This window comes from Hemicordylus capensis, chromosome 5, assembly GCF_027244095.1.
Source record: "Hemicordylus capensis ecotype Gifberg chromosome 5, rHemCap1.1.pri, whole genome shotgun sequence".
Classification (NCBI taxonomy): domain Eukaryota; kingdom Metazoa; phylum Chordata; class Lepidosauria; order Squamata; family Cordylidae; genus Hemicordylus; species Hemicordylus capensis.
In genome coordinates, this window is record NC_069661.1 from 189,385,161 (window position 1) to 189,408,770 (window position 23,610).

General features: G+C 43.0%; 1 protein-coding gene across 2 annotated transcripts in view; it reads right to left on the reverse strand.

Moving 5' to 3' along the window:
- PTPRR (protein tyrosine phosphatase receptor type R) overlaps positions 1–23,610 on the reverse strand; it is a 198,781-nt gene that overhangs the window by 56,095 nt on the left and 119,076 nt on the right. For both annotated transcript variants that reach the window (XM_053258076.1, XM_053258074.1), the window contains exons 3-6: positions 18,831–18,944; positions 15,536–15,688; positions 8,912–9,022; positions 5,471–5,733 (exon numbers count right to left, since the gene is read on the reverse strand). In XM_053258076.1, coding sequence (XP_053114051.1) covers positions 5,471–5,733; positions 8,912–9,022; positions 15,536–15,688; positions 18,831–18,944 — 641 coding nt within the window. The remainder of the gene's footprint in view (positions 1–5,470; positions 5,734–8,911; positions 9,023–15,535; positions 15,689–18,830; positions 18,945–23,610) is intronic.

Genomic DNA, 23,610 nt, shown 5'->3' on the forward strand with positions numbered 1-23,610 from the left:
GAAGCAATGTAAGAGGAAAACCAGCATAGAAGTGATTTTGTGAAAGCAAGGTTGGAGGAAAAGCTACCCAGGTTTTCCTCCTATCTTGCTTCCACTCAATCACTTCTACTCAGATTTTCCTTCTACCTTGCTTCCACACAACTGAAAATTGGGAGCACACACAGCTACCAAACCTGGGTTTTTGATTGTGTGAAGAACCCCATAGTCTAGGAATATGAGTTATGGTCCAAAATTTCATGATTTAAATTTTGCCTTGGCAAGAAACTTGCTAAGTTGGAAATCCTATGCACACTTACTGGAGAGCAAGCCCCACCGAATATAATGGATTTATTTCTGAATTAACACACACAGGACCAGGTCGCATGATCAGGAAGACCTGGTTTAGGGCAGTGAGCAGGAAGAGTGGGCTAAGCCCGCTCTCCCCGCTCACGAGCAGGCAGGGAACCCTGGGATCGGCGCTCACACAATGACCGGCTCCGTGACGGCGCCGGCGGGGGGGAGCGGGGGCCACACGGCCCCCACAAGCCCCAGTATGCCCTGCGCAAGTGTGCAGGGCATACTGGGAAGACCCCCAGAACTGGGAGGCAGCTTTTCGCCTCCTGGCCAGGGGTCTACTCATAAGTAGGCATGGTGCGAAGGCGCGCCGCGGCTACTCACGATCCAAAAAATCAGGTTTGCTGGAGCGTTCGCTCCGCAAACCTGCTTTTTAGCAGGGGTTCTCGAGCGGGTTACATGCTCAAGAACCACTGGGCTCGGCTGCGAGCCCGGTGGTTCTTACGGTCAACAAAAATCGGGCTAGCCTCTGCCAGCCTGATTTTTGTTGATCGTGAGAATCGCCCCACTGGGTCAAGCTGTGTTTGGCCTTAGGCAAGCCAATGTTGTTTTGGCCTTTACACCCCTTCCCGATAATAATATTGTCCTACCTTGCAGTGCGATTGCAAGTATTATTGAGATACAATGGCAGTTCACATGATCCGAATTAGGGTGAGAGAAACCTCCTACCTTAATTCAGGAGCTGTGCATGCTCCTGTTTGCCAGTGGTGTATGATTTGAAACCAGGGTCAGAGGGACTGCCCATGCTCATGTGCTAAGCAGAAGCTGCGTTGCAGGACTCCTTCCTATCCAGCAGCTGTAATCTTTCCTGTAGCACGTACAGCATTAGCTGCACAAGCTTTTCCTCACTCTGGATGTCATTCCATCGGTCTGGTTCTCACCTGTTGGAGTCAGTCCATCAGTCAGGAACATCCTCCTCTCTATCTATCGGTCTGTCTGTCTGTCTGTCTGTCTTCTCTGAAAGCACAGCTCCGAGCCTCATGTCCTACCAAGATCAATGGAGCAGAACCTAGCACAAAGTAGCTATTCATCCCTTACAAAAGTGCTCCAAGTTAGGAAACAATTTCCTTTCCCCCCTCAAACTACTTCTGCCTGTGGGAAAGCGACCCACAAGTATGGCATATTTATTGTTGTTGCTGCTGCTGTTAGCTGGCCTGATAATATTCTATATGGAAAGGCAGCATAGAAATTGAAATAGGAATAATATTTTTTTAAAATCTGAATTGCTCACTCCCAAAGATCTGAGAAATAGCATTTTACATCAGTTGGATTTCTTAGATGGAACTTATGTGATTGAAGACTTGCCTAACTTGAATGAGACTTAAAAATTCAAAGGAGCATGATAATTCCATCAACTTTCTTCAGACTTCAATTTCGGTGTTTCTATGCCGGGAAGAAATTTCTAATTTGGGGGGAGGAAGCAAAATTCTCTGCAAGGTTCACTTTGGGATATTTTTAAGAGGTTCAATATTTAAAATGAACTCTTTCTTTCTTTATTTCTTTGCTATTATTTATATTTCAGGGGAAGGCCTATAAGTCAGTGCTAGAAGGTGTGCTTTGCATGCAGAAGGTCCTAGCTGGCATCTCCAGAGCAGGCAAGAAAAGACTTCTGTCTGAAATCAATGATTTGAAATAGTATAGGGCAGCTTAATGTTATCAACACATGTCAAGAGGTCAGCTTTTTAAAGCAAAGGGATTAGTACTGTTGTCATGCATACCCATTCAGTTGTATCTGTCAGTAGTCACTTAAGCCCTATTCAGACATCAAGTACAGGTGTATGTACGGATGGACATACTTTTGTGAGAATGACTGTGCATGTGTTCATTTTAAAAATGAACATGAATACAGGCCCCTCAAATGCAGGGTACAGATATGAAGTATATTACTGTAAGTGTGTTGAACATAACTGTATGTATTTATATAGCGCCAATCAAGCTAGGAAGCCCTTGGGAAGAGAGGAAACACATGACAATGCCAGCATTGCATTTCCCCCCCTTCCAGAGTGCTTTGGGCAAAGCGGGGGCATTTTGTCTACTTGTGGAACATCATGTACAGAGAGGAACTGGGGAAGTGGCGTGCAGGTCTCAGTTGAATGCCTGTAGTTCTTGCATGCATCATTAGAATATCAGTCACAGTATGCATATGCATATACACATAAGTACAGTTATTCACACATCATGTTCAACACACTTACATATAATATAATATAATATAATATAATATAATATAATATAATATAATATAATATATAATATACATATTAGATATAGTATAAGTTAGTGTGTGTGTGTGTGTGTGTGTGTGTGTGTATACAATAACACATACATACACACACGAAGTTATATAGACATACAGTTATTCACACATCATGTTCAACACACTAACGTATAATATGTATGTATGTATGTATTTATTTATCACATTTGTACATTGCCCCAAACTTTAGTCTCTGGGAGGTTAACAATAGCATAAAACAAGTTAAAAACATATACAAAAATTTAAAACAATTTAAATATTTAAAAATAAACCAGATTTTAAAACCTAAAAATTTTAAAAAGCTGAGCGAGCTTGGGTGAAGAGGTGAGTTTTCAAGTGCTTTTTAAAAATTGTCAGAGATGGGGAGGATCATATCTCAGTAGAGAGCTCATTCCACAGTCTCAGGGCAGCTAAGGTTTCATTGTTTTAAAGGAATCACTTCTTTCTAAATAGTTTTAAACAAAATCTTCTTGGCTTTTTCGATTCTGTCTCTTGGAATGCTCTTTCTACCTTCCATTTATCTGCTAGATGGACTTAGACATTACTGGCTTCAATACTATAGAAAATTAGATTTACTGTATAGAATATTGATAATGGTGAGTGATTGCATTCAGATGGCACATTTCTAATTTATAGTTTTCCAGAAGAATTATTGCAACAGATGTCAAGATATGAACAAAGGAAAGGAAATAATGACATTAATAACTGAATATATAAAGTTTACAATATTAAAAATGTTGGCTCCAAAGCTAATTGTTTCTCCATTTGAAAAAACTTAGACATTCCAGTTTTTTTGTCTTTTAGAGGCAGAAAAAAGGAAATATTTTTTCACTCTCTCACACAGTACTAGAATCAAAGCAGCTAGATTCAGGACAGACAAAAAGGATGACTTTCTCACACTGTTCATAATTAACTTAGGGAATTTATTAGCACAGTGTGTGGTGCTGGCTACTAAGTTAGATAGTTTTAAAAAAGAAGTAGACAAAGACAGGGAACATAGTTCTGTCATTGGACATTAGCAATGACAAGTCATATGAAGCCTCCATAATCAGAATCAATATAACTCTCTGATTGCTGGGGGAACCAATAAGGCATGCTTACCAACTTCCTCATGCATGTGGTTAGCCACTGATGAACTAGAGAGATCCTAGGTGTGGTCCAGCAAGGACATTCTTACGTTTTTGTGTAGGTGTTCAGGCATTCCATCCATTTCATATTCAGTCTTGACCTCTCTTAAATCCTTGATACTACTGAGTAGTCTTCCCCCCTGCCCACCCACCACCAGTTTTTTGGTTTGGGGCATGCCCTTCCTGCTTGTGACCCAACAGTGGGCTGTATGTCCATGAAGCCCTTTGAGAAAGACTAATGTTTCATGGCTCCAGGGCTCGCCCTCCCATGAGGTGAGATAAGGCAGTCGGTACAGGCACCAACCCACAATTCAGCCTACCACTGCATCTCCTCTCTCCCTGCTTTGCATTTGGTGCCTCACATTAGGCTAGGGCAGCTCAACTTCAGCCCTCCTGTAGATGTTGGCCTACAACTCCCATAATCCCTGGTAATTGGCCACTGTGGCTGGGAATTATGGGAGTTGTCGTCTAAAACGAGCTGGGGCAGGGGTGTAGCCACCATTGTGCAAACAGATTCAAAGAACCTGGGCCACCAATGGTAAGGGCCGCTGAAGCCTCCAGGGGTGTGTGGCTCGGGCTCTGGAAGAGCCTCGAACAAACCCCCCTGCCCACACCCGGGCTACTAAAAACCCCAAGCAAGCACTTGCCCATCCTTTTCAGGCATCTATTCCCCTTTCTCTCCCCCCAGAGAGGGAGAAAAAGGAAGAATAAATTCAAGTGCTGCCTGAAATGACAGGGAATGGCTCGCTCGGGCTCTTTGGAGCTCGAAGCCATGCCCCCATCGTCAGAGGGGCTGCCGGGCAGGGCTGGACCCATGCCTGATCAGGCCTGCCTTAGGCACTCAAAGACCTTGGGATGCCCTTGCATGGCTCAGCTGTTCAGGAGGAGCAACACACTGAATTCAGTCCCTCTTCATCACCAATCATCTGACCAATGGGAACTTAACCTGTCTGAAAGAACGTCGTGTACATATATGCAGCCAACTCTCTCTGCTTTGTACTGGGTTTAATGACCCTGATTTGTGAAATCTGAAAATATTGGCTGACATCCAGAGCAACGAACCGCATGTGGAAGGATGCTGCACTAGTGCAAAGCTCCTGTGCAAGTTAGTTGTGTTCTTGTGTTCCAGGCTAGTGTCGTGCAACTGTGGCATGCCTCATGGGAACTTTTGCATTATGGAGCAATTCTGCAAATCCCCCATTTTTAGTGCTACTAAGCCATCCTGTTGTGCTAGAACAACTTTGTTCATTTTGTATGCGGTTCGTTGCTCTGGATATTGGCCACTGTATATTCAACATATTTACATAGCAAATTGTGACTTTGGAATAAATATACAATTGTAGCTCCTTATGTATAGCAGTAACACTGGGCCTGTGTAATCTCAATATTCCTCATTTTCATTATGGTGATGAACCATCATTAAAATACAGGTGTTGTTTTTTTAAAGGAGTGAATTTTCATGTGAATTTTCATGTGAATTTTAGAATACCTAGTGTGCCAGGTATTTAGGGGACTTTTACACAGCAAAGATGTATATAATCAAACACAAAACTCAGTGTAATAAACAGTTTAAATTCAAGCACAGAAATGTCTAGATGTAGAGTATCATGACAAGATGTTATTTAGATGCTTTGCAGTTTAAGGGCAAATGATAACCTTTGTTTTCATAGTTGAAAAACATGCTCATCAAATAACATCCTTTAAAATGTCAAAAGGAGGCAAATATAAACTACATCTACAGGGCATATCCTACCTTTCTTGAAGCCCCACTGGTTTCATTTTGAAAGGTGATGGGCTTGCAGAAAGGGGAGGCTTGATCTCAGGAGCAGCTTGTCCTTGAGGGTCTACTATGACATTTACAACTTTAGGGGCCTGTTCTGGTTGGACCATTCTGTTTGCTGCCTTATATTCAGTCTGAGCTCTCTGCAGAGGAATGGATGAAAGGTGTATTTCCTGTTTTTTGTTCTTTTCTTGTCTCAGGGAAAATTGTATCTTCTCTTTCAGTCGGTACAGAACCTAATGAAAACAGACAAAAGCGTTGATTTTATTTTTATCTTCAATTCAGGGGGGGAAACCACCTATACACTGCATAGTAATACAGGGAGTCATCGACAGAAGCAGAAAAAAATCAGAAGTAACTAAAAACCACATTTTGTGCTACAGAGTTCTTTAACAAAATGCCAAATTTCCATTAGATAAACCTTAATATCTGTTCTCTGGAATCTTGAGTTTTAGCAGTAATATTTTCTAGACTATTCTTTAACATATTAAGGAGATCATTGAAGTGTAACAGAAAAATAATTTAGCCAGAATTATTGTACAGAAATAAATATAGGCATTAGCGATTATATTAACTACTGAACATTAACCAAACACATCTCAGAATTAAAATCTGGCATGTTATAATACCCCCTCCAATGTAATATAAGCATTATGGCTCAAAAGGTCTTCTGCAATGTGGATTTTCATCTGAGCTGTAAAAGAACTCAACCCCCCCCCCGCCTATCTGTCTGTTCACTTGCCATGGTCACAACTCTTAATTTGTCAATTTCTGCCTGTGCTCTGTGTGTGTTCAATTAGTGGTTTCCTTTTCACAGCCAGTTGCAATAATAAAAAGTATTGTTTAAATTATAATTTATCTGGCTGTAAATGGGAAACCTGCATTAAAGCCCCTCTATCCCTCTGTACCAAACTACTGAATAATTAATGGAAATGCAAGAAAACCATGGCTGAACCAGAAATAACAAATTCGCTATTTTTAAACGGCAAGGAGGAAGCTATCATTTAAAGAAAATAAATAATAATAGTCAATAACACCTGTCTGTGTAAACAAGATATTATTATTATTATTTCTTGTTTACAAAGTCAGACAGGTGTTATTGACTGGTTTGTTTTATCCAGACATCGAGCCCTTCCCAAGGACCTGGGATGGCTGAATTTTATTGTCAATGTTGTTGCTTTTGTTATAGATATCGTCGCAGAATATAGGCTGTTCCCAGTAAAGTTGCTTTTTGTAATTGGCTGATGGTGATTTCTGTGGCGCCTATGGTGCTGAGGTGCTCTTCAAGGTCTTTTGGAACTGCACCCAGGGAGCCAATTACCACTGGGATTATTTTGGTCTTTTTCTGCCACAGCCTTTCAATTTCAATTTGTAGATCTTTGTATCTGGTGATTTTTTCTATTTCTTTTTCTTCTATTCTGCTTGCTTTTTTGCTTGCTTGCTATTTTGCTTGCTTGCTACCACAACACCTTTTACATTCATCCTTTACACTTAAAGCCTCTTTGTATAACTGCTCCAAATCAACCAGGGGTCAAAGGCATTCAGAAATAGGCTTCTACACATATATCCCAGCAGAATGAGGAAGGGTGCTGTGCACATAGTTTCTATCTATCAGATGTAAAGCCCTCTCCAAAAAAGCAGGAATTATTATTATTGTTGTTATTATTATTATTGCCACAGATCAGGTCTGGAAAAAGAGTGGAAAACATTGGAATACAATGGGCTGCTAATGACATTGGCTTCTCCATAAAACTGAATGAACAAAAGATGTCAGTTTCAGACTATATTACTAGTATGGAAGCAATCATTCGACTGGTTCCGATGTAAATAGGAACCATGGTTAAGCCTAGTTTCATGAGACATCTCTGAGGCTTGTGGGAGTGCACATCCCCTCTTGCAGACCCGTGCAAGTTACTACTTCTGATTTAGGCTAGAATATGTGAAGATCAGTCAAGACAACTGAAATGAATTCTAACCTACCAACTTGTAATAAACTATGATCTGTAATTCACTTCAAACCTTGGGTGCAGCTCTTGGTTTATTTCAAACCAAGATTAGTTGTTTTGGACATAGCAACCAATTGTGGTTTATTTTAATCTAAATCAGAAGTAGACACTTGTGTGGCCCTGGAAGGAGGAACATATGCTCCCAAGCCTCTGAGACATTGGGCAGGACCAGGCTTAATCATGGTTCAGAGTTATGTCTGAACCAGGCTATCGGCTGTGGAATATCTTCCTTTACAGATGTTCAGTATTTTATTTATTTATTTATTTATTTATTTATTTATTGTTAAATTTATACACCGCCTTTAATTAAAGCAATCCCAAGGCGGTTTACAGCAAAACAATTTTAACACAAGATGGTAAAAAAGACACAAACTATTAAGTGTGTGTGTGTGTGTGTGGGGGGGAAATATTAAACAAATCTGATTAAAAAATTTAAAACAAAAAGCATAAAAGCAATAAAGATTATAAAGAGGGGAACCAAGTTTGCCATACAGCATACATTCAACTGAGAGTTGCAGTCAGTCACAATTTATTGATTAAACTCCTTTTTGCAAACATATAGGAACATAGGAACCTGCCATATACTGAGTCAGACTATAGGTCCGTCTAGCTCAGTATTGTCTACGCAGACTGGCAGTGGCTTCTCCAAAGTTGCAGGCAGGAATCTCTCTCAGCCCTATCTTGGAGATGTCTGGGAGGGAACTTGGAACCTTCTGCTCTTCCCAGAGTGGCTCCATCCCCTAAGGGGAATATCTTACAGTGCTCATACATCAAGTCTCCTATTCATATGCAACCAGGGTGGACCCTGCTTAGCTAAGGGGACAAGTCATGCTTGCTACCACAACACCTTTTACATTCATCCTTTACACTTAAAGCCTCTTTGTATAACTGCTCCAAATCAACCAGGGGTCAAAGGCATTCAGAAATAGGCTTCTACACATATATCCCAGCAGAATGAGGAACTGTATGTGCAAATGGGTGCTGTGCACATAGTTTCTATCTATCAGATATAAAGCCCTCTCCAAAAAAAGCAGGAATCACGCCAAATAGTTGTTTGGTGGAAAAGCAAAGGAGTTCTGTTTAGTCCCCTTGCTGAACAGTGCAATTACTTTTTTTGGAAGAGGGCTCCGTGTATTCAGCAATAACGCATGCACATGGTTGGATCAGGGCCGTTGTGTAAAGTCACCTTTAAGAAACAAATGAGAGAAGCACCACCTTATTTGTCAAGCTGCATAAAAGCTTTAATTGTCTCAGATGCATATTTATGAACAGTTTATGTCAAGTCCAGCCTCTCTTGAGACAGTGGTTACATATCACACTGTATTTGTGTAAATAGTTTTGGCATAAGTATGCAGGTTTTACTTCTCAGATTTCCATAAGCAAAGAAAATAGAAAGAAACACACTTACCATCAAACATGTCACGATAATAACAAAGATGCTGAGAAATATGATGACAGCATAAAATCCTTCTTTGCTCCAGAGCTTGCCCGATTCGTGCTTGCCTTGCAAAACATTTTTCTTTGATTTACAAAAACACAAAAATAAAACAAAATGTAATTATACAGTGCTAGGTATACTCTTGAGAGATCTTGACAGCTAGATATGAAGTTTTGTCTTTGCTATATTTTTTCCATTTAAAAAATGCTTCAATAAATAAATCATAATCAATAATGCCTCCAACAAATTTGACATAATGGTTCTAACATGGTAAGCAAAAACATAATTTTACTGCTCCTTCGTAAGTACTAGAAAAGTCTTTCTACCCATGTATCGAAATGTGTCAAGCTGTAAAACCAAGCCCAATTGTTTCTTGGAAAACACCTGGTGAGAAGGTACCTGTCTGTGAAGAGGAAACTGCTTACACTTTCATTCAGTCCATTACATATCTCCTCCCACAACTCTTTCAATAGGATTTACAGGGTGGTGTTAATCTATCAACCTTATAAAGAAGTGAAAGCAGGTGCAGATACAAACGTTAGTAAGAAGCTGATATGAAATTAATCTGCACAAAGTAAATACATGAACTATATTGTGATTTTTCATAACATAACCTGATTTGTTATGATTTGTTCAGAAATTACAGGCCTACTGGCAAGCCAGGAGAAGAGTGCTGTATCTCTTTCAGTGACAAAGAGAACTAGCATATGAATGAATGGAAAGGATCTCATGAAACATCCTCCAATGGAGTGAAACTGAATTTTTGTTCACACTGAACTACATTGCTCAAATGTAGTGTGTGTTTAACATATTTTACTACTCAGGACCATACACATTGAGCTCTTGTTTCAAAAGCTTCAAAAAGAGCAATTTTGCATATCAATCAGAATTAATAATTTAGTTGCTTTTTAAAAAACTCCTTTTCTAGCTACAAATTTATACCCCAGCTTTCTCTACAGACTCAACAAAAGCAATAGCAACAATAATTTAAAAAACCTATCATAAAAACAGCAAAAAAGCATAAAAGTGGCATTAAAAACACAGAGAAACCACTAAAAAGAAATCAGCAACAACCAAAACTTAATGAGTACCAGAGGAGGCTCACTGAAAAAGAAACATCTTCAAATTCTCTTAAAAAATATCCATAGAAAGTGCCACCTGAAGAATAGGTGGCAGGGAGTTTCCAATGTTTTGGAAGATTTCACATTTAATAATCTTCTATAGTATATTGTTAGTTTTCAGATCAAGAAAGCACACATTGAAGCTATTCTCACAATCACTGAAAAGTGGGCTAAGGGAGCTTAGCCCACTTTCCAGGGATCGTGGGAACCACTGGGCTTGCAGGCGAGCCCGGTGCTCCAAAGGCAGCTAGCCCATCTAATTCCCCCTCCCCTTAGACGAGGTTAATGGAGTGAGCGCTCCGTTAACCTCATCTTTTTGCTCATGTGTTGCCACGGTGTGTGGCAACACACGAGTAGACCCCCAACTGGGAGGCTGCAATTGGCCTCCCGGGCTCGGAGGTCTCTCCAGGATGCCCCGCACACTTGTGCAGGGCATCCTGGAACTTCTGGGGGCCATGCGGCCCCCGATCCCTGCAGCCCGCACCGGCTCCATGACAGAGCCGGCAGTTGTGTGGGCAGCTGATCCAGCCGCCCAGGGCTGCCGCTTAGGGATGTGCGAAACGTTTCGGATACAAAACGTTTTGTACCCAAAACAGCCTGTTTCGGGTGTTTTGTAGACAAAACACAACACCCATTTTCCAGATCCAAAAGTTTTGCATACAAAACAAAACGTCCCTGTTTCGGCTACAAAAAGTTTTGTTGTTTCGGACCTCCATTTTGTGGTGATCTCTGAGTCAGTCTCCATTTTGTGTTTGACATCTCTTTGAATTTCCCACCCTTCCAGCCTTCTGATCGCTGACCTAAATCATGGGCTGACCTGCTGACAATTCCCTCCTTGTTCCGCATTGGCTCTTTTGCTTCTTGCCAGGGGCGTAACAAGGCTGGAGTGGGCCCAGAGACAAAATTTTAAAATTGGCCCCTCACTGATACACACACACACTTCACAATATACAGTCATGTGACTTGCCTCTGGGGAGCCCCTCGAGGCATGGGGGGCCCCAGGCAGCCACCTCCCCTTGCCTAATAGTAGTTATGCCCCTGCTTCTTGCCACTCTTTACTGACCCCACATTGGCCAGGGGAAGGATTGCTAACCAACGGGGTGCTGGGTTCTGTTGATTCTGTGGTGTTCTGAGTGTAGATTTTCTGGCAACATATGAGAATGGATTCTTGTTTTTCACTGAAAATCTCATATGCTACCAGAGAATCTACAATGATCACCTCAAAAACAACAAAACCCAGTACCCCATGGGCTTGTGGTTATGGGGGTGGTTGGCACCCTATATGCACTACACAACCCTTCACTCTGGGCAACCCCAGTGCCCCCCAAGTGGAATTATGGGGCTGCTGAAACCTAAACCTCCATTATTCCCTAAGGGAGAAATCTTAGACACGTAAACTTCATCAAATCACAAAAGGTCAGCCCTTTGCCCAATTTCTTTGAAATAATTCTGGAAGTTTCCTTGCCCCCATTGGGCACTACCACCCACCACACTCCACTCTGGGTCATCCCTTTCCCCTTGATTTGAAGCGATACATTTGCTGGAATCCCCATTATTCCCTATGGGAAAATTCTTAAAGATGTGTAAACTTTAAAAATTCACAAAAAATCAGCCCTTTGCCTAATTCCTTTGAAATTTGGCTGCTAGCTTCCACCCATTGGACGCTACCACCATCACCCACTCTTTTTACCCTGGGACCCTTTTTAAAAATCCAAATCGATACGGATTCAGATTCGGAAAATTCAGCTACAAAACAAAACAAGGCTGATTCAGATTCAGAAAATTTGGGTACAAAACAAAACAGGGGTGTTTCGATTCTGATACAAATTGAAACAAGAAAATTCCAAAATGCACACCCCTACTGCCTCTTGATCACCTGCAGGGAGAGCAGGCTAAGCCCGCTCTCCCCACATAACCTCCTCCAGCACCTCACATTGATTGTGTGAAGTGTCTCATTATGTTCTTGGGTTGGGAATTTTGTAGCATTTCAGCAATATTTTCATTTTTTTAAACTGTAATTTATTAGGATTTTTCATTATGTATAACAATAATGATAAATAATAGAAATGAAAGAGAATAGTTATGACTAAAAGAAAAACAAAGACTTTAAAACCTTTTAAAAATGTATCATGCTCTTGATACTAGTACTACGATAAAATTATTGGGAAGATAATAAATTATGTCCCAGTTGTTATGATTTTGGGCGTCACCAAAGAGAATATATATAGGTTGGTCATAGATATGCATATCAAACTGTATGCACAACTTACAACTGGAGAACTATTTTTATAAATACTATTTGTACTGTGTGGCATTTTAAGTATTGATTCTTTTATAAAATATGCATGAAAACAAATATGCCTTTGTTGAATTACTGAACATCCAGTCTTCTGTTTTCAAATGGATTAAGTAGGAAGAAAAGAACTACAATAGAAGAAGATAAAAGAGGGAGAGGAGGGAAGAAGGATGAGTGTGTGTGTGTGTGTGCGTGTGTGTGTGTGTCAGCTGGGCAAGGAGTCAGATTATCAGGTCACAACAATTGTTGTGTTTGGACAGTATTGTAAAATACAAAGCAAGAAAGGCATTTCTTTCTGCCATTAAATGTGAAGGTTTGCCTTCAAGTGTTTGGTACTCTTTCTAGATGCTAATTCAAGGGTGTCCAACTTCTTTGATGCCTAAGGCATCAAATGCTGCCTCAATTCAGAGAGGCAAGGAGCTGGGGAGGGGGCATTTATTGGTAGCCCCTTCTTCTCATCCTTTTCAGAGGGTTACATCCAACTGATCTTACTCTCTCTGGAGACTGAAAGTGTGAGTAGGTTTTAAGGAGATCACTTCTTAAAGCTGCTTAACTGTGGTCTCAGATAGTAATTTTTTTCATCTGTGCACAGAATGCGTTTTGTTCTGGGCGGTGGCATCAAGGCAGTGTGCACGCACATGCATTCAGAATAGGGCTTTCCTGATTCAATCTGAGCGGGACCTAAAATTAACTGAGCGGACATAAAAAAACCTGTGTGTTCATGCACATGCACACGCCTTAGAGGGAACACTGGTCTCAGGGCTAGTTCAAGAGTCTGCTGGCATTTTCAACACCAACATGACATCTGCTGTGAAGATTCACCCCATTCTTTTTGAGCACAAAACATTCTTCTGCTGGGAGTCTCTGGAAATGTATTGTATGATCCAGCATATTGTACATGGTTCTTGATGCTAGCAACTATGTCCTTTCTTATATTCCAGTATGTTGTTTATGTCCTTTTGCTAGCATTAAGTAGCTTACATAAGTAAGCTACTTATAAGTACCCTGTTTCCCTGAAAGTAAGACCTACCCTGAAAGTAAGACCTAGCAGTAATTTCTGATGTACCGCTAATTGCCCTAGTGCATTTTTGGGGGCTAAAATTAATATAAGACACCGTCTTATTTTCGGGGAAACACGGTAGCATATATACATTTTTATTGATTTCTGTGTGTTTCTTCTCTTTGTTTCGGTGCCCATCTTCTGAAAGTACACTTTCCACTTTGGCCTTTTTGGTTACTAATCTGTCACAGCAAAAGGACAGACAACCGGACCATACTGTTGCACACTAGGCATGAGGCAAGAGTGGCTGGTACGGGTTCCACCAGGGAAGGGGCGGCGAGAGGCACCTTTAAGCACAAATTAATAGGTGCTGACCTCTGCTCCGGCGGCAGCTGCAAACTACTTCGAGCAGCAGAACGCTGCCCATCACTCCCTGCGGCAGCAGACCAGTTCTGCCACTCACCTGGCTTCCACAGAGCCCATCCCTCACCAACGACCAGATGAGTGGCAAAGCCGATCTGCCACTGCAGGGAGTGCCTAGCAGGGCGCTGCTGCTTGGAGTAGTTTGTAGCTGCAGCTTGAGCAGAGGCCAGCACCTATGAATTTGTGCTTAAAGGTGCCTCTCACTGCCGCCCTCCCGGTGGCTTCCGCAACGGCCACTCAAGGCATGAGGTTTGCTGGATAACAATGATCCCATACAGAGACACCCACACTGGCGCTTTATGCATGCAGGGGCAAAGTGCTGAAGTAGAAATCAGTGCTCTGCAAGCGTCCAATGTGTGCAGATGAACAAGAGGACTGGGGTGGAGCTTGGTTTGCCATCTGACTTGCACATACATATCTCCAAGTGATGGTGCAAGGTACTGTACAGGCATATTTTGCACCTGGGTATTGTAGAATCCTAGGGAAGGAGTTGTGGCACGCATGGCCAAGGCCGTGGAGTGGAATCAGGAATATTAATTGTTTAATGAAACAGCTATTATGTACAGGGAGGCAAGTGCAGAGTGCTTTTCAGTGCGATTGCTGCTGGCTGCTTGTTAGCCCCACCTCTACTCCGGAACTGGAATACAAGTAACTGAAGCCCATTCAAAAGCTGGCCTGGATCAAGGAATGGATTAACCAAAAACACCACAGGTATCTGGATCAGCCGCAAGGAATCCTATGACATTTCACCTAATAGTTTATTAGTTTATTTTATTGTCTATAAAATCTTAGAGCATGCTAAATGGGTTATGCTTTAGTTAAAGGTAGTTAAGCTTTGAGGTGCCACAAAATCTTATGTGCTGCAGCCTGATCCTTTGTATCTTTACTTTAAAGTAAGCCCCACTGGGTTCAATGCATTTGATGCATTCTCAAGTCAAAGTCATGGGACTGCAGCTTAAATGTTTTTAATTATGATCTGGCTCAGCTAATGCTTTTCATATACAACTCAACTGAATCTTTGACGAATTTGTATTTTGGCATGCCAAGGAACATACTTTAGTTGCTATGTATTGCAGTCAACATCCTACCTCAGTTTCAAAATGATCACAGCTCTTAACAATAGCACATGTTTGATACATTTTAAGGTAATTCACATGACCCTTACTGGGGTGGGGAGGCAGGGTTGAACCTACCTTCCCCTCAGACTAGGGCTGCTCAACTTGCTCAACTTTGGCCCTCCTGCAGATGTTGACCTACAACTCCCATCATCTCTGGCTATTGGCCACTGTGGCTGGGGATTATGGGAGTTGTAGTCCCAAAACAGCTGGGATTATGGAAGTTGTAGTCCCAAAATAGCTGGGATTATGGAAGATGTAGTCCCAAAACAGCTGGGATTATGGAAGTTGTAGTCCCAAAACAGCTGGGGGGGGGCTAGGTTAAGGCCTGCCTCAGATGATAATTCATCTTCTGTGTAGTGCGCAGCTCATGCGCCCACACGATCCATGCTACTCTGAGCAGCACGGATCTCTGTAGGCGGAAGGCTGGGGAAATGAAACAGCCTGGGCATCTGAAGCAGCCCGAGCACGTACATAACCCCAGACCTGGGTAAAAGCATGGGGAAAATTCCTGGGCTACCTGGTGCTTCACATGAGCAGCCCTAGCCAGGTAGGGCTTCCCAAGCCTGGGTAGGACTGCTCGTGTGAACAGCCTTATTCTATGAGGAAATGCAGGATATTACAACAATGATCACTTACCTCTGGGGAAACTTCTGTAATTCCAAACTGGGACAAACTCTGATGTAGAACATTGATATTAAGAGACCTTATGACTTCTTCTGATGGGAGTGGATCAGAAATCCCTTTCCTATTTACTGGAGATACAAAGAGCTCGACACAGTTCTTCTTGCCCTAGCAAGATTAGAGAACATATAACAAGAGAAAGATGAATACACCCCCTATGAAAAGCTAACATACAATCTGATTCTAGGTCTTTTGTTCTTTCAGATAGATAGATAGATAGATAGATTTATTTATTTATTTATTTATTTAGTTAGTTAGTTAGATTTATATGTCGCCCTACTCCCATAGGACTCAGGGCGGCTTACAAGCAGTAACATAAACAGAAACACAGTTCCATAAAAATATCTTACATAACCTCATAAACCACAAATGCTTAATTTTAAATGCTTAAAAGAACACAGAGATTGGTGAGTTCTTCTCTGTCCATATCAAAATAATATAGATGAAACAAAATATTTTCCTAGATGTCCAGACTGAGTCTAAATAGGTGTCTAAACACCCCAAACAGAATTTTGAACATCCAAAATGCATCACAAATTCTCCCACCGTTGTGCTGGACTTGGAAGACTCCAGATCCAGATGCACAGTGATGATGTCATCGCCATACTCCAGGGCCCAGAAGCCTCTAAGGAGGCTGACAGTTGCCTACAAGCCCTATGTCTGGTCATTTTGGACCAGACATAGACCTGGAATCTAATACAACATGGGGCCATGAGGACCCCCCCCGCCTCCAACCGCAATCTGCTTGTGAATTCTGGAATTTAGCAGAGAAAATGTGCCCATACAATGTCCAAGATAAAAGGTTAATCTGAGATTGCAATGTTATTTCAGCAACGCTGATACAATAGTTTAGGACTGACATGCAAGTCATTGTTCTTAAAACGAAAACGATCAGAGGCAAAATATAAGGGTTTTCAGAATCAGATTTGGTTATTCGCTTCCTTTACTGATAGTATTTACTTATTTACAGATGTTCTAATGTGTCATATTACCCTAAAACAGATATCCAAACTTGACTTCACACCATCATAAGGACATCAGATCATATATTTGAAGTACTGATTAAAATAAAGGTGGATGCTTTATTCCCAAAGTAGTGACATATGTGACACACTGGGGCTATTCTCACAATCAGCAAAAAATGGGCTAGGAGAGCCTAGCTCGATTTTTGCTGATCGTGTAAACCACCGGGCTCACAGGAGAACCTGGTGGTTTACAAGTGGGTCACCCACTTCTGTAGCCCTCTCCTTAGCCCGCGTTTGCAGAGCGAGCGTTCCGCAAACCTGGGCTATCTGATTGTGAGTAGCTGTGGTTACTTGCGAGTAGACCCCCGGAGGGGAGGCGAAGAGCCATGCTCGCGCAGGGCATACTGGAGCTTCTGGGGGCCACATGGCCCCCGAGCTCCCCAACCCCCGGTGGCTCCGTGACGGAGCCGGCAATCATGTGGGCGGCCGATCCGGCCACCCAGGGCTCCCTCCCCACTCTCCCCACTCATGGTTCTAAACCGGATCTCACTGATCGTGAGACCTGGCTCACTGTCAACCAACCACAAGTAACACAAATAAGTCACTGAAATCCCAAATGACATAGCAAATAAATATATATGTTGTGGCGACCCAGAGGCGGGCCTTCTCTGTATCTGCTCCTGGACTGTGGAATGCGCTCCCTGCAGACATCCATAACTTGAATTCTTTATTGGAATTTAGGAGAGCCCTAAAGACCTACCTGTTCGGCCTGGCCTTTCAGTGGTCTTAAATTGTTTTAAAGGGTCTTTGATGTTTGTGAACCGCCCTGAGCTATTTTGTAAGGGCGGTCTAAAAATCGAACAAACAAACTAACAAACAAATATATCTATTAGGCACGCAAGGAACATGCAGTCAAGACTGAGTCACAGGACACTTGGCTGGCTGCTTTTTTCAGACCAAGCAGTGGGTTGCTCATGGTGAATGGGTTGTGTGTGATGCTTTTCAACTCTCCAGCATGGATCCAATTGGGCACAATATTACGAACCTATGGAAGGTCTGCTGCTGGGGCTAACCTGTTCACTATAGCAATCCACGATACAAAACAAAGAAAGGTGACTAATAACACATAGAAGCTATTCACACGCGCATGCAAAACTGGGCTAAGGAAGCCCAGCCCGGTTCTGCACGTGTGTGTGTACCACTGGGATTGGGCCCAGCCCCGGCGGGGCCGTGGCAGCAAACCCGCCTATGGAGCTGAGCCACCCTCCAAAAGAGGTTAGGAGAGTGAGCGCAGTCAGGGCTGGCCAACTGCAGGGCTCCCGGTTGGTTTTGGGGAATGGAGAGGAGGGAGGGGGGATCCCCATAATGCACCATGCACTCACATGTGCTCCAGGGAGCTCCAGGGGAGGGATGGGGGCGATGCATCTGGCACCCTGACCCTCAGAGCTACCCGCAGCAGTCACTAAGCATCTGGGCGGGTGATCCACCAGCCCAATGGGAAGAACTGGATCATCTGCAGGGAGGAAAGCTCTTTAAAGTCCCCCCCCCGCTAGTCCTCTTGCCCTTACTCACTGCTCATGAGAAAGGGCTCTAATTATATGATCCTATGAGGACCACAACTGGTCCTTAATATTAATACCCATCCAAACAATACAGTCCCTATCACATGTGAACAGAAAGGGGACATGCTGAGAGCACCCCCATCCTGATGTCCTCCATTATGTCCCATTGTCCTTCTGGTGCACCCTTTTATCATCTGTAGGGGCTTTTTGTCTGAATGGCCCCTAAACATGCACTCCAAGTATTTGTTTAAACAAGTACTAGGAGTGCACATACAGGGCTTGTTTCGATGAACAATACCCACATGTGACCAAGTGACTTGCCCAGAAGGGTGTCAGGATGCCTATGAGGATATCATGATGGGGGCACTCTCAGCATATCCCCTTCCTGAGCAAGTATGCTGGAGGCTGTATTATTTGAACCAGCCCATGAATGGTCAAATCCTGAACTTGTTTAGGCATGGAGGACAATATTTGAGGGCAAGTTTGCTTCTGTATTTTCATATGAATGTTTTCATATTGATGCAGCCATGATGTACGCATGAATAATTGGGGACTCTCTGGATGCCAGCCAGAGTGGGTTGCAATGATAGAGCCTCCGTGGCCATAAGTCACCTATCGTCAACAGTGTCGGGGATATTTTCACTGTTCAGCTCTACAGGGTTTTATTTTCAGGGCATGCAAACCAAGTCATGCAGACTGTCATACGAAATGCTTGCCACTTACAATTAGTCTGTTGATATGCACTTGCTGCGGCAGCAGTCCTAAAGCAGCAGCCACTCCCTGGCGGAAAATCCGAAGCAATGTGATATTCAGCTTGTTTACATCCATTTGCAGAGTCTGCAAAACAAACCCCAAACAGATGAATGCTAATCTTGCTAGGCACATTCAGTTCCCTGCTAATGAATGACCTCCGTGAATTGTGCAAAAGGTTTTTCCCAGGATGACAAATGTGTGAAGCCAATTTGCATTTTAAATAAAGAACAAGGGTGGGGGGTGGGGGTGGAAAGGGAAGTTTCAAGTGCTGTTAAAGGTTGTTAATTTAAAGAGTGTTAACAGCTCTCCTCATAACCTAAAGTTCACTGGGATGTCAAGAAACTAAAAACTGAATTCTGTGGCTTCAATCTGAAAACCCAGTAGTAAATTCCACTGGCATAAACTGAAGTTAAAATGAACATAAGAACAGTCCTGCTGGATCAGGCCCAAGGCCTATCTCGTCCAGCATCCTGTTTCACACAGTGGCCCACCATATGCCTCTGAAAAGCCCACAGGCAAGAGCTGACGGCATGCCCTCTTTCCTGTTGTTGGTCCCCTGCAACTGGTATTTAGTAGGGGTGTGCATTTTGGAATTTTCTTGTTTTGATTTGTATCCGAATTGAAACATCCCCGTTTTGTTTTGTACAACAAATTTTCTGAATCCGAATCAGCCCTGTTTTGTTTTGTAGCCAAATTTTCCGAATCCGAATCCGAATTGATTTGGATTTTTAAAAAGGGTCCCAGGGCAAAAAAGTGGGTGTTGGTGGTAGTGTCCAATGGGTGGAAGCTACCACCCAAATTTCAAAGGAATTAGGCAAAGGGCTGGGTTTGGTTTTTTTCTGGTGATTTTTAAAAAAAGTTTACACATCTTTAAGAATTTTCCCATAGGGAATAATGGGGATTCCAGCAAATGTATCGCTTCAAATCAAGGGGAGAGGGATGACCCAGAGCAGAGTGTGGTGGGTGGTAGTGCCCAATGGGGGCAAGGAAACTTCCAGAATTATTTCAAAGGAATTGGGCAAAGGGCTGATCTTTTGTGATTGTTGAAGTTTACGTGTCTTTAAGATTTCTCCCATAGGGAATAATGGAGGTTTCAGCAGCCCCATAATTCCACTTGGGGGGGCCGAGGGGTTGTGTAGTGCACATAGGGTGCAAACCACCCCCATACCCACAAGCCTGTGGGGTACTGGGTTTTGTTGTTTCTGAGGTGTTCATTGTAGATTCTCTGGTAGCATATGAGATTTTCAGTAAAAAACAAGAATCCACTCTCATATGCTACCAGAGGATCTACACTCAGAACACCACAGAAACAGCAGAACCCAGCACCCCATGGGTTAGCAACCCTTCTCCTGGCCAATGTGGGGTCAGTAAAGAGTGGGAAGAAGCAAAAGAGCCAATGAGGAACAAGGAGGGAATTGTCAGCAGGTCAGCCCATGATTTAGGTCAGCGATCAGAAGGCTGGAAGGGTGGGAAATTCAAAGAGATGTCAAACACAAAATGGAGACTGACTCAGAGATCACCACAAAATGGAGGTCCGAAACAACAAAACGTTTTGTAGCCGAAACAGGGGCGTTTTGTTTTGTATGCAAAACTTTTGGATCTGGAAAATGGGTGTTTTGTTTTGTCTACAAAACACCCGAAACAGGCTGTTTTGGGTACAAAACATTTTGTATCCGAAACATTTTGCACATCCCTAGTATTTAGAGGCCACTGAGGCTGGGCCTATAGCCCTCAGACTAGTAGCCATTGATAGGCTTGTCCTCCATGAATTTATCTACGGCCATTTTAAAGCCATTCAGGCTGGTGGCTGTCACCACATCTTGTGGCAGAGAATTCCATAGGTTAATTATGCACTATAGTAGGATTGCTGCCATTGTGACAGCATCAAATGTGAAAGTATTATGTAAAACAAGCAAAGATTTACTTCTGATTAATAAAGCAGTAGAGTGGAAGAAGGGAGGGGGGAAGACTTCTGTTTATTTAATTGTGTACGCTTCTGTCCCAGGGTCTCGAAATAACTCTGAACACTTTCAGATGTACACCTTTATTACTGCTTCACATGCTCCTGAACTGAGCACTGACATTCTGAACACACTCAGCCTCTGAGCCCAGCACACATTAGGATTATTAATAAGAATATTTATAGACCACATTTTGATAAAATGTTTCTAAAGCAGTTTATATAGTAAAAGGAAAGATTTGAAGTTTTCCTGCCCCAAAGGTGCTCACAATGAAAATGAAGTCCTGCCAGTTGCTCATTTATCAGCTCCGACTGCCCAGCTGCCAGGCCAGTGGGTCCCAGGAAAGAAGGCAAGCTAGACATATTGCATGACAACAATCTATTTTCTTAGATGATATATGCATCATTCTTGCCGTCATAAAATCTCATCCTACTTTGTAAAGTGAACAGATTACATCTCACTAATCCTGCTGATATCCACGTAAACCATGGCAGTTATCCTAAGGCATTCCGACCATATCCCATTTTCCTCCCCCACAATTAGCCCATGCTGAGTGGCAGCAGAATAGGGCTTTCATGGGGCAGGTAGCACAGTGCACATGGGGACTACCTCCAGCTGTTGATGGACTAAAACTCCCTTCATCTCCAGCCATGGCTGGGGATCATGGAGGATGTAGTCTGACAACAGCTGGAGAACCTCAGATTGGCCCCTCCAGCATAGTAGCCAAGAGACTGAGTTATGAATTAGGGAGATCCTGATTCAATCTCACTTCTGTCACAAACTCTCTAGGTGGTCTTGGACAAACTAGTCCCTTTCAGCATCCATCCAGTTGCAATATAGGGATAGGACGACTTACTTTGCAAAGTTGTTGTAAGGATAACAAGAAGATAATGAAGCCATTATCTAAGCTATCCCTTAGCCCACTTTTCAGGGACCATGAGAACCACCAGGCTTGCAGGTGAGCCTGGTGCTCCCAAGGTGGCTAGCCCGCCTAATTACCCCTCCCTTTAGACAAGGTTAACAGCTCTGTTAACCTCATCTTTTTGCTTGCGTGTTGCCACGGCACACAGTGACACACAAGTAGACCCCCCCACTGGAAGGTTAAAAGCAGCCTCCCGGGCTCAGAGGTCTCTCCAGGATGCCCTGCGCACTCGCGCAGGGCATCCTGGAAGTTCCAGGGGCCGCACAGCCCCGATCCCCGCAGGTCCCACCGGCTCCATGACGGAGCTGGCATTCATGTGGGCAGCCGATTCAGCTGCCCAGGGCTGTGGGGAGCAGGCTCTCCCCACAGAACCCCCTCGCCGCAGAGCCCGCTCTCCCCGCAGAACCCCCTCTGGTGCTTCACAACGATCGTGTGAAGCGCCTCAGTATATGTGAACTTTCTTGGACACTCAACTGCTCTGTACAAGTACCAAGTATGGCTCTTATTAAGTTGGGGGGGGGTCAGGATCCAGCCCACAAGCTTTCACTGGGGAGGAGAATCAGTCTTCCGGTAGTGAGCATGAATTGTCTCCTTTGCTAAGCAGGGCCTGCCTTGGTTACATTTGGATGGCTGACTATATGTGAGCACTGTAAGACATTCCCCTTAGTGGCTGGGCCATAGCTCAGTGGAAGAGCATCTGCATGCTTGCATGCAGAAGGCCACAGGTCCACTCCCTGGAATCTCCAGGTAGGATGGGAAGAGACTCCTGCTTGATACTTTGGAGAGCTGCTGCCAGGCAGTGTCGACAATACCGAGCTAGACGAATGCCCTGACTTTGTATAAGGCAGCTCCCTATGTTCCTGCTGCCTATCTGAATATTAATTGTTATAACTCTACTGTAAATATTGTTTTCATCTTGGGTATTAAGCTTCATGAAACAATAGCAGATCATCGACATTACATTCATTCTGATATATCTTTTAAAAACCCTCGAATGTTTCTGGCACCTTCAGTTTGAGAGAGGAAGTGTTGAACCATACGAAGTCAGGCAACAACACTAATTAATCATATTACTCCTTGCTGATCTGGACTGTTTATCATTTATGGCAGCTGCTCCCTGTGGAGAACACAGTCGTGAAAGTGCTCTATGTGTTGGCAGCCTTGACTTGGTAAGCCTAAAGGGGAGGAGGGAGTCACCGGAGAGGACCCCATTTCCCAGAGCAATTTATTAATCTAGAAACTGCAACTGTTAGCGACAGTTTCTAGGCTTCCGTGCTTCAGGATATCAAGGCGATGGTTTTATACTGCCAAGAAGAGCCTGGGAAGACAAGAGTTAAAAAAATAAAATAAAAGAAGCAACTTGCAAAAGATAAAAACAGTGTAGCAGGTAGCACTGGCGACAGATTTCTGTAGGAGTTTCTGTGGAGGAACAGGACAATGAGGGGATCTGAGAAAATGAAAAGCACTGTTTCAGTCAGAATCTATTTTTCTTGTCTAGAAGGCATTTGTCTAAACTGAGTTTGTTTTTCTTCTTTTTTCATTTTCACATTTTTATTGCTTATGTTATTTTTAAAAAGAGTATAGCAGGTACATGTACCATGGCAAACCCCACTTGTATAAGCAGCTGCCTTTGGCAAACCCATGAGGCAAAAGTGCACATTACAGTGATAAATGTGTTTTCTCTGTAGAACTACACTACTGAATCCCATAGAATATTAATTAGGTAGGTACTAAGAATACCCCACTTCACTCTGATTCTCCCTTCTGTGTTATCTTCCTTTTTAGGGAGTTTTATGAAGCTCTGGTGCTCATCAAGCAGGTTTCTAGAGGCATTGACAGAAGACAGCTCACTGTGAGATGAACTCTC